Genomic DNA, 16,294 nt, shown 5'->3' on the forward strand with positions numbered 1-16,294 from the left:
CGTGGGAGTTTTCATCCTTCAACTCTGTAAATTAGGCTTTGGCCACGTAAATTAAGGAAATTAAATTTGACAAGACTGTGATCTTGAAGGAGACAGACTCCTCACACTCTTCCCCGAGGAAGAGTTGAAGAGTTGAAGGCTCAGTTGAAGACAGATTTTCTCACCTGGACTCTGGCTAATTTCTGCTCCAGTGACTCAAACTTGACCCCTGACCTTGTGAAACCAGTTGATGCATTGCTGATTATTGAAAGTGTTTCAACTTTTAACATTCACTTGGGACTATCCAGAATTGTCAGCATGGCCAATAAGATCATCGAGGCAGAGCAAAGAATGCTGGGAGATTTGTAGCAGGGTAAACAAAACAAAATCTGTGTCCGAATTCAATTTCTGCATCCCCTGCAACCAAGAATATTTGAAAAAAATCCTTAATACCAAACACAATAATGTTGATTAACAATTTAACATTACTCATATTTTGTCCATTGTGTAATTATTTAAAATATTCTTTATTTTTACCATGTGAATCTGAAAGCAAATTTCAACATATGTAGAAAATAAAGATTATTATGGGACCAGGTTGGGTTGAAATTGCATTTTATATTTACTGTGAGAATTTGAAATGTAATCTGAATCATTAAAAACACACAAAGATAATTGTTGGGTTTTGTAGCCAGTTTTCCCTAAATAAATAAAAAATATTTATAAAAATATTTACATTTGTATTAACTTCCATTTGGGATCAATAAAGTATTTTTGAATTTGTAGTTGCAATCTGAAACATAAAAATAAATTTGAGATACATTTTGGTGCAATAAACTACTTATTTATCAGCATCTTCTCTCTGTAACGTAACAGTGCGTCCACTAGATGTCGCGCTTTCACCGTCTACGCTTGACTCGGGAGGACTCCCCGCAGCCAATCACAGCTCCGCTTTAACCAGCTTGATAAAGTTTCTCGTTTTCCGCTGTCCGATTGCGTTCACGAAGCCAAACAGCGTCTTTGTCGTTTCCTTCTTCTTCGTCGCTGCGGAGCTTTAAAGATGGTAGTAAACAAACTAGCTGCTACTTCATCCAACTCTTATCGACTCAAAGTCAGCCACGCCGGCGGAAGGAGCCTGCTGTGAGGGAAGAAGATGTATCTGTGGCGTCTTTCCATCGCTGTGAGCCTCGGCCTGGTTTGGTATTTTTCAGACTGCGGTCGCACAGTCACGCAGTACGTTATATGTTTCCTCCTCTGCGTTCCAACGCGGCTGCTGTTTGGAAACAATGGGCGAGAGAGCAGCACCCAAACTGATGAAGAACCCAAAGAGCATCCGCCTGAGGTCGGCACGTTGTTTTTGTTATTTAAAAAAAGCTGCTTCCAACCATATTAAAGTTAATAACTTGTTTATATGAGGGTGAATTGAGTTTGTAAATCACATAATAGTTGGTTTTGAAACTCAAAATCAACCCCCACAGGTGAAAAACGCCAATGAGTCAGTTAAAGTTAGTTTCTAAATTCTTTTGAGGGTTGCCAACAGGTTGCTCATTCTCAAAATTTCCGGTTTCTCAACTTCCTAATCTCTGTTTTGTTTCCAGGAATATGTCGAGAAAGAGTCGTTTGAACAGACTGATGTGAGGAACCTCGAGCAGAACATCCCGCTGACTTCTCAATGTCCGCATGTAAAGAAATCCCTTCAGCAAGGTGAAGCAGAGAAAACTATGCACTCAGCAGTTTCAGCCAGGGAGGATTAAAGCAGATTTCTGAAGCCTGATTTCAGCCCGCTTTGCCCTCACCTCTGTTTTGACTTGACACAGCCAGGTAGGACAGTTCACAGCTGCAGATCATGTTACATGCAGTGAGAGGGGATTGGAAGCAGGAAGAAGATAAAAACCACTCCCTCCGCAGAGATCACGGCAGTAATGGATCATGCAGGAAATATGTCATGCATTCATATCAGCTGTGTTTGTGTTGCACCAGTTTCTCTTCCACAGTAATCAAATTGGCTCTTAATGCGTAAAATATGGACTTTATCTTAAAGTCACACCAATCTGCAAAATAAACATTTATAATTTAAAAATTTAAACTAGAACTTCAGTATCCAAATTTTTAATTTCACAAACTGTTTATTACACCAAGAATTGGTGAGTTGAAAGCAGCATTATATTTAACTAAGTATGATTTATTTGCATAGCGTCCATCACTGACATTAAAAATGCAAAGTGCTTCACAACAACACAACTATGTAAACTAGAATATACTTTAAAATAAGAGTAGCAGTCAACCAAAAGCCTGTTTGCTTGAGCCGGTGGAGTTCATAAATCTCATAATTTAAACTTTGAAATATTCCTAAAAGCAATAAAAGCGATTTCAGACCAGTTTTCTAGAACAGAGTCTGCAACTTTTACAATCCAAAGAGTCATTTTCCACCTAAATAAAGATAAACATTTAGAACTGCAAATGTTCCCTCAGCTTTTGAAAAAAGTACAACTTAAGAACAGGTTCAAACTTTGCAAAAATAGGGTGGAAACATGTTAATATTTATGGAAATGTGTAAAAAAAGGCTTTAGTTTCAAAAATAATGACCAAATAAACAGATCCACATAAATGTTATTTGTGTGACTCCAATGTAAGCATTCCATTACAAAACCTTTATTTGTTAAACCTGAATGATTCTTTATAGTTTTTAGAAAACGTTTTTTGGACTTTAAATTTAGGTTAACTCTTAAGATGAAATCTAAAGGTCAAACTACTTTTCTGTTTTTAAGTTTAAGAGTTATGTACTTTAAAACATGTTATTTAGGCTCTGAAGTTTTGACATCCTTTTACTTGTTTCCAACTCTTCAGAGTTGACAGATTCAGGGGTCAAAGGTGAAACTAGACTCTGCTCGACTCCATCACAGCCTCTTGTCTACTTTGTGTACTTTTCCTGTTCAGAGGACAATATTGTGCGTGACACTTTGCATCTGGTATTGAAATTCGTCCCTCGTGATGAAGATCTAAGTCAGTCGCTGTTCATGCAAATTAACACGTAGAAACGTCACACGGCCAGCTGTCGACTCATAAATTCAGTCTGTACTTTTAACACAGTTCAGATTCCCTGCAGTTGCATTTTAAGCTGCTAAACATCTTGATGAGTTAAGTTATTTTATCTGTCAGGTTCAAAGTGGGCGACTTTGAGGAGAAGTAAATGATTTGCAGCTCAAATCAAAATGTAAGGAAGGCAAACTGACAGTTTTATTCCTAAATGCTTTCCTTCTGCTCATTTGTAGCTCAGCCAGTAATTTGCACTAATTTGTTGTTTTTCAGATTTTATCGTAATGTGCATCATGAATGCACTTAGGATACGTAATTACTCCATTATTTGTCATTAACAGGAAAAGACAATAAGACCAAATCGTGCTTTCAGAGTAAAGATGAACTCTAATTGAAGTTTGCAAACGGCCCAAACTGATCACATGATTTCAGCCATTTTTGTTGTTTCATGTATTTTTACATTATTCTTTTTCCATAAGACCAGGGCCGGCCCCAGCTTTGTTGGGGCCCTGAGATTGTTTTAATTCCAACATATCAACACAACACACTTCATCATTCCTGCATTATGCATGTAAAATACCTACAATTACTGGTGTAATTTGTAATCAGCTTACATCGTAGCAGTGTTACTATGGATACCATTGATTTTAACCTTACAGGAGCAAACAAGCAAATATGCTTCAAATAATTTGCATTTTGAAATGCAGAGTGCTATATATGTGTGGTTTTTTAATTCATGTGTTTAAAATCAACATCTGAAGACAAATACTCAATATACAGTTAACAAATTAGATCTTTTCTTTAATAAATTTGTAATAGATGAGTAGAGTGTGCAAACGGTGCAACGCATCACTACAAAATAAAATCAAATGATGCTCTTGGGTGCCCCCTGGTGGTTTCTTAGCTCACATTGCCTTGGGCTGGCTGTGCATAGGATAATCACTAAGCGTACACTGCAAAAACTCAAAATCTGTATTATAAACTTTTTTTGATCAAGTTTATAGTACAAATATCTTAGTACACTTCAAATAAGATTAAAGTAACTTAAAATTAGCTTTTCATCAATATAATGGAACTCGTTTTCAGTAAATAATTCATTAATATTGACAAAAAAGTCAATATTACAATAAAAATAATCAGCCAATAAAATTAATTCAATTTGTATCAATATTATGAACTTTTGACTTAAAAACTGTAAGTTATTTCTGTCTTGTTTCAAGAAGGTAGACCAAAAATTACTTGGTATAGGTTTGTTTTTGCAGTGTAGTGTTTACTTGGCTGCACAGCTGAATTTATGAATGAACAGTTTTAAAGTGAAATGGTTTTATTTTAGAAGAATGTTTATTTCATGCAGTGACAGATTTATTGCTTCAAACACTACTATTGAATTTTTAAATGCCTCTTATTATCACTTTTAGTCCCTCACAATAGTTTCTATAGAAAATTAAGACTAAAACTTTGAATCCTGAATAAACAGTCAAGCATATTAAATGCTGTTTTTTTTTTTTTTTTTTTTTTTTTTTTTTACATTTTTTTTTTTTTTTTTTTTTTAAATTGAATTTTTTATTTGGAAAGGCAAGATACAATTATTTTGTACAATCCAGTGTCCACCACAATGGTGGAAAAAAAAGAAAGAAAAAAATCACAAGCCAATCCAGGATTTTTGTATAATAACAAAGAACATCAGAGTGAGTGGGGGGTAGAGAGGGGTCAGGTCTCATTTTCTTTTTGTTAGAAGAAAAACACAGTAAAGAGAATAAAATTTACCATAATCCTAAACTGAGGTACAATACCCATCACAACCTTATTTGCGTATAATAGATGAATTTAGTCCACAGGAATGACTGATTTCACATAGTTTGTCCATTTAGACCAGATCTTGAAGAAAGTTTCTCTTCGACCTTGAACAGAAAAGGATAACTTCTCCAGAATGTAAATGTCCTGTACAATGTTGACCCAATCATCCACTGTGGGTGCTTCGGGCTTTAGCCATTTTCTAGTGATTGTCTTTTTGCTTGCTACCAGAAGAACTAAAAGCAGTTTTTTATCATCCAGTGCCCAGTTATCAAGTGAAATGTTTCCTAAATATAGGGATTCACACATACATGGGATCCTTTCAGTAAATATGTTATTAATGTGGGAACAAATTTGTTCCCAAAAAGCCTTAATCACCGGACAACCCCAGAAGATGTGGTGATGATTTGCTCCATTACTTCCACAGAGTCTCCAACATGTGTCTCCGCTGCCCTGGTGTTTTTTCTGAACTGGAGTTACAAAATATCGAACAGAGTTTTTCCAACTGAACAGCCGCCATGAATTGGAGCTTGAAGTCACCCAGTGTAATTTATTAATCTGTTCCCAGACTTCAGTAGAGATTGATAGATTTCCTTCTTTTACCCACTTGTTTCTTATGTAGTCTGTGTCACCCTGTTTAGACAATAGAATACCATTGTACAATATGGAAATGAGTTTTTTGCATGAACCTGACTTCAACAAGGCCATAAACACACTAAGAAGTCCTGGTTTGGCCGTTTCCCAATTGTCACATATATTTTGATTGAAATAGGACCTAACCTGTAGATATCTAAAAAGTCATCCTTCTCCAACCCTTTAGAACTCTTAAGTTCCTCAAAACTCTGGAATACACCCTTCTCAGTAAATGTATAGTAGGAGGTTAGTCCTTTTTGGATCCATCCTCTGAATCTCCCATCCATCTTGTTCGGTTTAAAAGCTGAATCAAAGGCACACCATCTGAGTATTTTTATCTGGTTACCCAATTTACACATTTTAACAATCTTACTCCAAGAATCTAGCATGGTGTGTAGTATTGACCCATGTGGTATATTCAGCCCCCTTGTAGGTCCTTGTCCATTAATACTGATATTAAAGGTATTCCTTCTACTGTTGCTCTTTCCAAATCTTTCCACCTTGCATTGTAAGATGAAGAGCACAGGCAGAACACGGGTCTTAATTGAGCTGCAAGGTAATAAACTTGTAGGTTAGGAAGACCAAGTCCACCTTTCTCTTTCTTTAACTGCAGCGTACTATATCTCACTCTTGCCTTTTTCCCCTGCCAGACATACTGAGCGATTAACCTTTCCCACTCTATGAATCGCCAATCTGATATCTGAATAGGTAAACACTGAAATAGGTATAGGAAGCGCGGGAGAATGTTCATTCTGACTGACTCCACTCTTGAGTGTAAATTTGAAAAAGGGATCAGACTCCATCTCTTCATGTCTAGTCTCAGATTTGAAATTAGGGGCCCATAGTTGACTTCAAAACTCCTGGAGAGATCCTTGGGCAATGTGACCCCTAAATATTTAATGGATTCCGCCTCCCATTTCCAATTGAAGAGGTTCCTAATATTGTTTTGTGGGTTATAGTTTATTGTTAAAACCTGAGTCTTGGTAATGTTTATCTTGTAACCTGATAGGATACCATATTCTTCGATCACTCCCATAAGTACCGGTAGGGTTTTAGCTGGATTTGTTATGGTTAACAATAAATCATCTGCAAACAATGACAACTTTTGTTCTCCAGATGCCATATGAACTCCAGCTATGTCCGTCCTCTGTCTGATCCACTGACTTAGAGGCTCAATGAACAGGGCAAAGAGGAGTGGAGAAACGCAGCATCCCTGCCTCGTTCCCCTTTCCAGAGTGAAGCGATCAGATAGGTCTCCATTAATTTTTATCCTAGCAGATGGTCTATTATATAGAGATGCAATTACATCTATTATAGCCTGGCAGAACCCAAATTTGGACATAACTTTGTAGAGAAAAGACCATCTGACTGAATCAAAAGCCTTCTCTGCATCTAGACTCAGTACAAGTGTCTCTATTTTTTGTTGGGTTACATGATTTAAAATATGCAGGGTTTTCCTGATGTTATCCTGAGTCTGCCTCTGCCTGATGAAGCCTGTTTGATCTTTATGGATTATCACTGGCAGGATATTTTCCAATCTCTGTGCAATAATGGCAGTAAATAATTTGTAATCAATATTTAGCACACTTATTGGGCGATAGCTTCCGCAATCCTTCTTATCCTTTCCTTCCTTGGGAATTAGCGAAATAATTGCATCTCTCCATGAAGGAGGGATTATTTTCTTTTCCAGTACATTGTTGAAAACTCTTACTAAAACAGGGACTAACTGATCCTGCATTCCTCTGTACCACTCGGAGGTAAACCCATCTGTTCCTGGAGATTTCCCTCCTTTCAACTTTCTAATCACTGACCTTAGTTCTGCTTCAGTTATCTCTGATATTAATTGTTCGTTTTGCTCGTCTGTAATGTTTGGCAGAGAGAGTTGGGAAAGGAATATGTCTATTTGCAGTTCATTATTCACTTTGGGTTGGGAGTATAGAGTTTGGTAAAAGTCTCTAAAGCATTTCTGAATCTTTTCTAGGTTTGTTTCAACCCTGTTTGTATATATATTCTTTATTTTGTGAATAGTTCTATCAGCTTGTTGTTTTCGTAATTTAAATGCTAGGAGCTTCAGAGATTTCCCCCCTGCTTCATAATATTTCTGTTTAGTAAAGAGAAGTTTCTTTTGTATTTCTTGTACGTTTAAATCATTCAGTTCTTTTTTCACCAACTCAATTTTAGCTCTTGTAGCCCCCTTGAAGGTTTTAGAATGCTCTGTCTGAAGTTTTTTCAGCTCAACCTCCAATTGAGTTTGTTTTTGTTGTCTAATTTTCTTTTCGTTGGAGGAAAAGGCTATTATTCTTCCCCTGACCACAGCCTTTAGAGCATCCCAGAGTATTTCCGGACCTACCTCATTATTATCATTCTCTTCCAAATATTGTATGATTTCAGTTTTCATATTCTCCTTAAAGATTGTACTGTTTAATAAGTTTGTATTCAGCCTCCAGAGGGTGGATCTGCTTTTTCAGCCAGTTGAATGGAGATATAGATTGGGCTGTGGTCTGAGATTGGACTGGATCCTATCTCCCAACTTCTCAATCTATGCACATCTTTTTTGAACATAAAAAAATAGTCTATTCTTGAGTATACATTGTAAGAAGAGGAATAATGTGTGTAGTCACGACTGGTTGGGTTCTTATCCCTCCATATATCCACTAATCCCACTTCGTCCATCATATTTTTCATTCTTTTACTGATATATTTTGAGTTTGTTTTCCCATTTGATGAGTCCAGGTTTGGGTTTAATCTAATATTAAAGTCCCCCGCACAGATCATTACACCCTGACTTTTTGTTGCTGCTAATTCAAAAATTTTCTCGTAAAATGACCAGTCGCTACCAGGTGGGGCATAAACATTGACAAGACTTATCAAGATGCCATCTATTTTTCCTGTAATTAAAATATAACGACCCTCCTTGTCTTTATGCTCTGCAACATGTTCGTAGCACAAGGAACTCGATATTAAAATTGCAACCCCTCTTCGTTTACCAGAGCTGTGGGAAGAAAAATAAACAGATTTAAACCCCATCTTGTTCAATTTGGCATGTTCAGAGTTATCTAAGTGGGATTCCTGAAGCATTGCTATTTGAACTTTATCCTTCCTGAGTTTTGATAATACTCTCCATCTCTTAATCGGATTATTTATGCCATTTATATTGAAAGAAACCACCTTTAACTCTGTCTTTCCCATTTGTGCAGATGTCTTCCCCATTTCACTGATGACCCTGAAACTCCCCCATCACTCACTAGAACTGACATTAACAGAATATAAACAGAAGAACCAGAACCAAAAGTAAACGTATAAACAAGAACCATGACAAAACAGAACATGTTCAGCATCCAAGGCAGGGGTCTGTTGATTAGACCCTGTTGGGCTTCTTGGAGGCAGCCCAGAAGGGAAAAACCTCCCATAACTTTAAGGAGGGCCCTTACAGGTGGCAGCAGCCCAAATAAGAGTGGACCCCAGTCTAACCTTTATAGAATCCTATCATCCTTAAAACAGCCCTCTGTACACTTATCTCTGAGAGGAAGATTCCAGGAGGGAAAAGGAAGAACCCCTCAGTTCTCAGATCGTAGGTGGAGATGTTCTTCTGAAAGCCCGGAGCCTCTCTTTGTAGTTTTCTCCTCTTGCAGAACCGGAGGAGCCTTTCTGCCTCCTCCCCTCCTTCCTGCTCCAGGACAGCCGCTCGATCTGCTCCTTCAGGGAAGCTGGGGATCTGATGACTTTAACTTTGTAGCCCTTTTTAGCCAGATCCTCGGTGGTCTCCTCTATGGTGTCGTAGGTCCTGGTCCCCTCTTTATGTTTCACTCGCAGCCTCGCCGGGAAAAGTGTCTGAAACGGGACGCCGTTCTCTTTCAGGACCCTCCGAACCTCCACGTACTCTCTGCGCCTTCTGAGGATGGCTGGTGGATAATCATGATCCAGATTTATTTGCTTTCCATGCCAAACAAATCCTTTTCGCTGCCAGGCCTTGCGGAGCAACAGCTCTTTATATTTGAAGCTCAGAAATTTCACTACGATGGACCGTGGCGCCGCTCCCTCTGGTGGCTGCGGACCGAGCGCCCGATGTGCTCGTTCAATCTGCATGTCCGGCCGGGTGTCTTCCAGACCGAGCCCCTCTTTTAATAAAGTTTCCACAAAAGCAGCCATTGACTCACAGTCCTTTTCAGCCCCCTCTGGAACACCATAGATCCTGACATTCTCCCTCCTGGATCGGCTCTCCAAGTCAACCATCTTGTCTTCCAGACCCACGTGTAGCTTTAGCAGCTCTGCTAACACTTCCTCCGTGTTTTGGGTTCGTTCCTCTGTCTTCTCCAAACGCTCTTCTACTTCACTTATCCTTGCGTTCGCTTTTCGTATTTCCTCTTTAATAGTCGAGAGTTGTTCCTTAGTTTCCTGACGGAACCCTCTCAGTTCTTCTAATAAGATTTCGAGGCTAGCCATTCCGTCCTACTAGCTTAGAAGCTACGATACGTTAGTTGTGCCTGTTCGTTAAATTTTTTTGTCTTCCCTCTTCTACTTATTGTCGTTGGGCTTCGTTGTCGTCTTACCCCCTCTAATTGGTTTTCGTAAAGTAATATTGCTCAGTTGAATGGGGGTAATTCAATAATTTATCCGGTTATCTGGGGAGCCTCTCTAATGAGCAGCCATCTTAACGATGTTCCGGCCGGAAGTCTTAAATGCTGTTTTTACATCCAGTTTTAAGGTTAAAAAGTAAAATCATAAATGCAGCCAGTTAGGATTGCACAAATGTATCTTTATGGTAACATTACTCAACACAACAAGCATTTTCTGAAGAACTGCTTTGGCTGCAATAAGTGTCAGTTTATTACACTGCAAAACATTCAGGCTCTCTAACCTTACAGTTTATTTGATGGGATTTGTTGTTTATTGCAACATTAAAAGTTTTAGAAGAGGTTGTAAGGTTGCTTCAAAAGAGCAAACGTCAGCCAGAGGACACTTGGTTTTTTGCAAGTCATATTATTTGCAGAAAATTTTCTTTGACCTTTGACACAATTTGAGATGTTGACTTTATTGTACAGTATTTGATATTTTTTCACTATTTTAAGTGCTACTTTATTCATTTATTTGATAATTAGTCATATTTGTATTATGATCGTCTACAACACTTTGTTCCTTAAAGTGTTAAATAAAATTGGGATCATACTTTTTATAGGCGCTGTAAAGAACTAAAATAATAAATAAAAAACAGACTCAACAGACATGACATGCATGCAGCCGATCCTGTGGTTAGAAAAAATCTACGGTTTCATCTGAGCGCTGCAGCAATTAGAAGATGCGTTTGTGAAGCCGAGCTATCTGCAAGAAGCCCCCGCATAGTGACATTGTTGGAGGAAGAAAAAACTAAAAACAACATCCTGTAGAGATTAGTCTGCCAATAAGCACATTGATTGATCTAAAGAGAAATTAAGCAACGTTTTATGGACTGACTATAGCAAAAACTGGGTTCACTTTACAAAAAAAGGCTAAAAAATAGTTTATAGATATGTAATCCATCTTTTATAAACACTTTATAAATCATTCATAGCTGTTTATTATGCATTAATTATGTTTACAAATTCTTACAAGGTATTCTGAAATGTTTAGTATAGCAACTCTAGATAAAATATATAGATGGTCAAACTTGGCTCACTATTTAGCAAGAAACCAATAGGTTTTGTTTATAATTAACACATAATAAACAGTTAATAATGATTTAAAAAGAGTTTAGTGATGAATTAATATGTTTATTAGCCATGTATAAAGGGAACTTTAATGTAAAGTGGTACCAAAATTGTTCTTTTTGCTTCTATAAGTCATAATAACGCAATAGAAAACTTGTAGTGTGGGAGTAAAGCTGCTGTTCTGAGGAAAAACCAATAAAAACAGTGAAATGTAGCCCAGCTTTCTCAAATAAGACGACTTTATACAACAGATGTGAAGCAGTTTCACAGTTGAGCTATATAAACATTTGGTGATAAAATCAAATAATATTAGTTCATCCATTCACAGGGAAGCTAAATCTGCAGGTTCTTCAAGCTCTTAGTGAACTTATTGGTCAAGCATGTTTTTATGGTTGGATAAAACATAAATCTGTTGAAATACTTATTGTAAAATGATTAAAATCAACCACATAGTGGCGTTTTAGATGGAGGAGGTTGTGCAGAAAAACAGCTGAGCGCTACTGGCGAATCTTTTGGAAATGTAACGTATTTTTGACTTCAGGAACTTTCGAGTTTGTAACTAACAAAAAATGTTGGAAAGCACCCAAGAGAAATGTTTTATGGACCAATTAGACCTTGAATTGAGTCTTTTTCCCCTAATTTTATACTTTGAAAAAGACTTGTCTTTTCCAGGAGCCATTGCAGTGAAACCAGCTGACCAAACATCCTGGAGCTTCTCTGGGGTTGCTAGTTTCTTAGGTTGCTAGGTAACGACTATGGTTGCTAAGTAACGGCACAGTTCCCTTCAAATGTGACTTAACAATCCAGAGAATTTTGAAGTGGCTCATTTTCCAGACACAAATAAACATTAATTTATTGCCGAAGTACAGCTGTGCGTTTTTTGTTGTTGTTTTTTTTAGTTTGTTTTTTTTTAAGTGGTTTGGTTGCTTTTAGAAACAGTCGAGACCCAAACTTAAAGTACATAAGCAAAAAGGGGAATTTTGGATAATTAGTTCCCTTTTAAAAGTGCGACTGTTCGTTTCACAGCTTCTGGGTGAGAACAGTTTAAACCTCTTTGGGGTTTTGCTTATAGATCAATTGACAGATCAGAGTATCGTCTGCTGTTGTTTACTCACTGTACTGGTCGGTTGAATATTCATGTTATCACTGGATCTACATTCCAGTCGTCACCTAAACACAGAAGCTGAGTGAAAGAATGAGACGATGAATTCAGGTGGCCTCCAAACGCTGGCTGGTCTCGTCCTGAGGCAGCCAAAGCTCAGCTGTTTGGCAGGAGCTGAGCTTGGACTCTCAGGCATCCGGTTGGGGTGGTTTGGGCATCTGTTAAGGATTTTTCCTTATTGACTTTTAAAGTAGTACTTTTTCAGACATGCTAGATTAGAAAGATAGATTATATCAAGCTTGGTTTAGGAATTCCCTCCATTTCAACTGTCCCATCTGACAAGGTGTGAGTATTTGTAAAACTATCTGGGTAGACCAGTAAAGGCAGGAGAGGAAACTAGAGAAAGGATCCAGTTGCCTTTAAACTGTTGGTGGCTGCAGGACTTGAGACTGGGAAAGACAGATTACAGTCTGCGTGCGTAAGTGAGGGAAATGTGTAGAAGCCTTTAACTATACCGAAACGATTAATCATTATGAATCAATTACTGACATAATCTTCAACTAATTAAATAATCGATTAATCAAAAAAGAGGGTAATTGCTGAAATAATATACTCAGAACAGTAATTAAACCAAAACTTTGAAAAAATATATAAACTTTGCATTTAAGATGATAATAAAAACCTTTTTTAGTAAATATGTTCCACCCACAACTCAAATGGCATAGTTTTAGTTTCAGAAAACATAATCACAAATTAAGTACTTTTGGCTATCATTTATCAAAAATAATCAACAGTTCAGCCCCACACTGGATTATGGCTGAAACAATTAATCGTGATTAATCGACTAATGAACCAAATTAGTAATTGATTAATTGTTATCTAGAGTATACGGAAACAAAAAGTGGCCAATTGCTGAAAGAACAACATACTTAGAGCCAAAACTGTACAAAACGTTCATACATATTGAATTTAATTTTAAGTAAAAAAAAAAAAAAACCTTCTGACAGTAAGGTTTTCACAGACAAAGCAACTAAGATGTATAAAAACCTTTCTATAAACGTGTTCTACCCAAAACAGCTCAAGTGGCTTGTAGCTTCAGTACAAAAATAACCTATTTAGCACATTTTGCAATCCATTTATTAAAAATAATCAGCAGATCAGCCCCACCCCATATTGGGACTGAAACAGTTAATCATAATTAATCGCAATAGTCATGATTAATTGCTTTTAAAAAAAATCGTCAACTAATTTAGTAACTAGAGTCAACCAGAGTTTACAGGCTGAATAAAAGAACAACATTGCAATGTATTGACAAGTCAAGGCCTGAGATTTTAAAGTATTTTTATAAGTATTTTAAGTAAGTATTTTTTTAAGATGCACCTTTTGCACCAAATCATCAGGCATACACTAAAGGTTGAATTCTGGACAATAAAATGTTTTATTTGAAAAAGAAATGTAATTATTCATCTATTTATTTGCATCTTATTGATTTCTAATATAAGGCGGCACAGTGGCGCAGTTGGTAGAGCTGTTGCCTTGTAGCAAGAAGGTTCTGGGTTCAATTCCCGGCCCCGGTCTTTCTGCATGGAGTTTGCATGTTCTCCCTGTGCATGCGTGGGTTTTCTCTGGGTACTCCGGCTTCCTCCCACAGTCCAAAAACATGACTGTCAGGTTAATTGGCCTTTCCAAATTGTCCCTAGGTGTGAGTGTGTGTGTGCATGGTTGTTTGTCCTGTGTGTCTCTGTGTTGCCCTGCGACAGACTGGCGACCTGTCCAGGGTGAACCCCGCCTCTCGCCCGGAACGTTAGCTGGAGATGGGCACCAGCAACCCTCCCGACCCCATTAAGGGACAAGGGTGCAAGAAAATGGATGGATGATTTCTAATATTGTGTAAAAAACCCTTAAACAAAAAGTCTGCAGAATTTTTACCTGATTAATCATTCCAATAATTGATTAATCGTCAGTTGCAGCTCTAGTTTGCAGCAACTGATGAGGTAGTGGGGATGATTCATACAGGGAAAAAAAGTACTGTAATGTGGCCACTACAGACATAATTACCAACATCAACTGGAGGACTACGGCTACAACAGCAAGGGGACAAGCGGCCACCAGGGACTCATGAGTGCTGCTGTGGTTTCTGTGGGAGGCCACCATTATCTGCTGTTGCCATGGTGGCGCTGCAGCGACGTGGTCGCACATGTCAAAGTGACATTCACACAAACGACAAGACTTTATTTTAAAAAAAAAGAGACTCCCAAAGTGATTATGTTCACCCCATGAACCTTCTAATGTTCAGAAGAGAATCGTTTCATGAATATCTGTGTTGAATTTTACCTGAAGGTTCTCAGTAGCTTTTAAATTAGAGTTTGAATGTCTAACTACCTTCAGTGCAGTGCTGTGTTTTTTCCCCCTTCTTTAGTTTGATTTCCAGGAGGCGAGCGTGGGATTATTCTACTGTGACTCACTGAATTTGTGACAAATCTTCTCAGTGTTCGAGTGCGCCTACGCTCAGCTGGTTCTGCCTTGGTACGCCGTCCCCGAGCCCTGCGAGCAGCAGCCTCTGCACAAGGTGCTCAGCAGGGATTTCGACTTTGTAATCGACCGCATCATTGAGAGGGCCAGGGACTTTGATGTCTGCCAGGCCATGGTGGACTGCATCAGGATTCTGACGCAGCACTTGCATGATGCAAAGCAGCCTGACCGGTGAGACTTTTTCCTCTTTATTGTGAAGTGAAAGTTCCTGCTTCGGGTTACTCTTTGCACCCAGTAAAATGTCTAAGTGCTGTAAAATTCTTATTACTTTAACAACCTTATGAATGATTGACAATGTTTGGTGACGGCGCTGTGTAATATTTCTGAAAGTTTTTTCCGTTTTACAGATTTTTATGGCTCTTAAGTGTCTGATCTGATGAATCACATTTTAATAAAAGATAACCTAACTTCAGTTTTCAAATATTGATTTCATCTATTGAGGGGAAAAAGACTTGATCTTTCCAGAACAGCTTTGATTCCCCACTCAGCTCCTTCAGACTAGCCAGCAGCAGTTAGCAAACACCTGGAAGGAACTGCACATCTGCTGAGCTCATTATATGAGCTAGTCCTCAGTGAAACGCTGGTAAAAATGTTGTTAAAGGGTTAATAGAGGAGCCATGATGCGATAACTTCTTAACGGCAGAGCCTCAGAATGAGCAGGAGCTTCTTAAAGAGACAGAGACACAGTTTCAAGACGTTAAATCAGGACATACGTCATATTTGAGACATAACAACTGAAGATAACATCGTTACTTGATTATGCTATAAAATGCAGAGTTGAGTAGTTTTTTACTGAAACAAACTGATTTAGAAACATTTTCTTTTGCCTGATTGTGTTATTTTTGTTTCTTATAAGAATTATTGTAATTTCTGTCTTTAAAATACCAAAATTTCCTCTTAACTTTATATTTTGGTTGATCTAATTATGTAATTTTTAAATATTAAATGACTGATGTGTTGATCAGTTACTGTGTACTTGAGTAGTCTTTTTACCCAAATATGTTTTTACTCTTTAGTAATATCTTGGATGGCTACTTTTTACTTTTACTAGAGTAAAAATATGTTGAAGTAGTGCTACTCTTATTTAAGTACAATTGTTGGGTACTCTAATAAAATGATACTAAGTGCCTGGAAAACACATAATACCGCCCCTTTAACATTTTTTTAATATCAAACATTCAGTACTTTAATCCTAAACTGCAAGTTGTTGTAAATATTAGGTTCTCCTGGCCGTTCAGCCTCCATTTTTCCCCTCAGAGACCCGCTGTTCAGCGCTGCCGCTCTGGAAATGGCGCTTCTCCGAGAGCTTTCCGACGCCCTGGTGCGCAGCTTGTTCCCCCGATCTGTCTGGGGCCAAGAAACCAACCGTTGTGCCTTTAATGAGATCATTGCCTTAAAGGGTAAGGAAGCGCTAAATCATCTCTCGTACAGTAACACGGTGCCACACAAGCACTAAGCCTCTTCACTTCTTTTCAGAGTGAATTCTGTGTAATCCCTTATTGTCGGCAGCATTATAGAGCTTAGAGAGGTATTT

General features: G+C 38.0%; 1 protein-coding gene across 1 annotated transcript in view; it reads left to right on the plus strand.

Moving 5' to 3' along the window:
- Positions 1–934: 934 nt before the first annotated feature.
- The window catches only part of LOC103471641 (uncharacterized), a 31,362-nt gene continuing 16,002 nt past the window's right edge, over positions 935–16,294 (plus strand). Inside the window, exons 1-4 of the mRNA XM_008420792.3 lie at positions 935–1,321; positions 1,578–1,683; positions 14,718–14,931; positions 16,018–16,160. Coding sequence (XP_008419014.2) covers positions 1,133–1,321; positions 1,578–1,683; positions 14,718–14,931; positions 16,018–16,160 — 652 coding nt within the window. The 5' untranslated portion in view covers positions 935–1,132. The remainder of the gene's footprint in view (positions 1,322–1,577; positions 1,684–14,717; positions 14,932–16,017; positions 16,161–16,294) is intronic.

The sequence above is a fragment of the Poecilia reticulata genome, chromosome 10, assembly GCF_904066995.2.
Source record: "Poecilia reticulata chromosome 10, P_reticulata-male-v2, whole genome shotgun sequence".
NCBI lineage: Eukaryota > Metazoa > Chordata > Actinopteri > Cyprinodontiformes > Poeciliidae > Poecilia > Poecilia reticulata.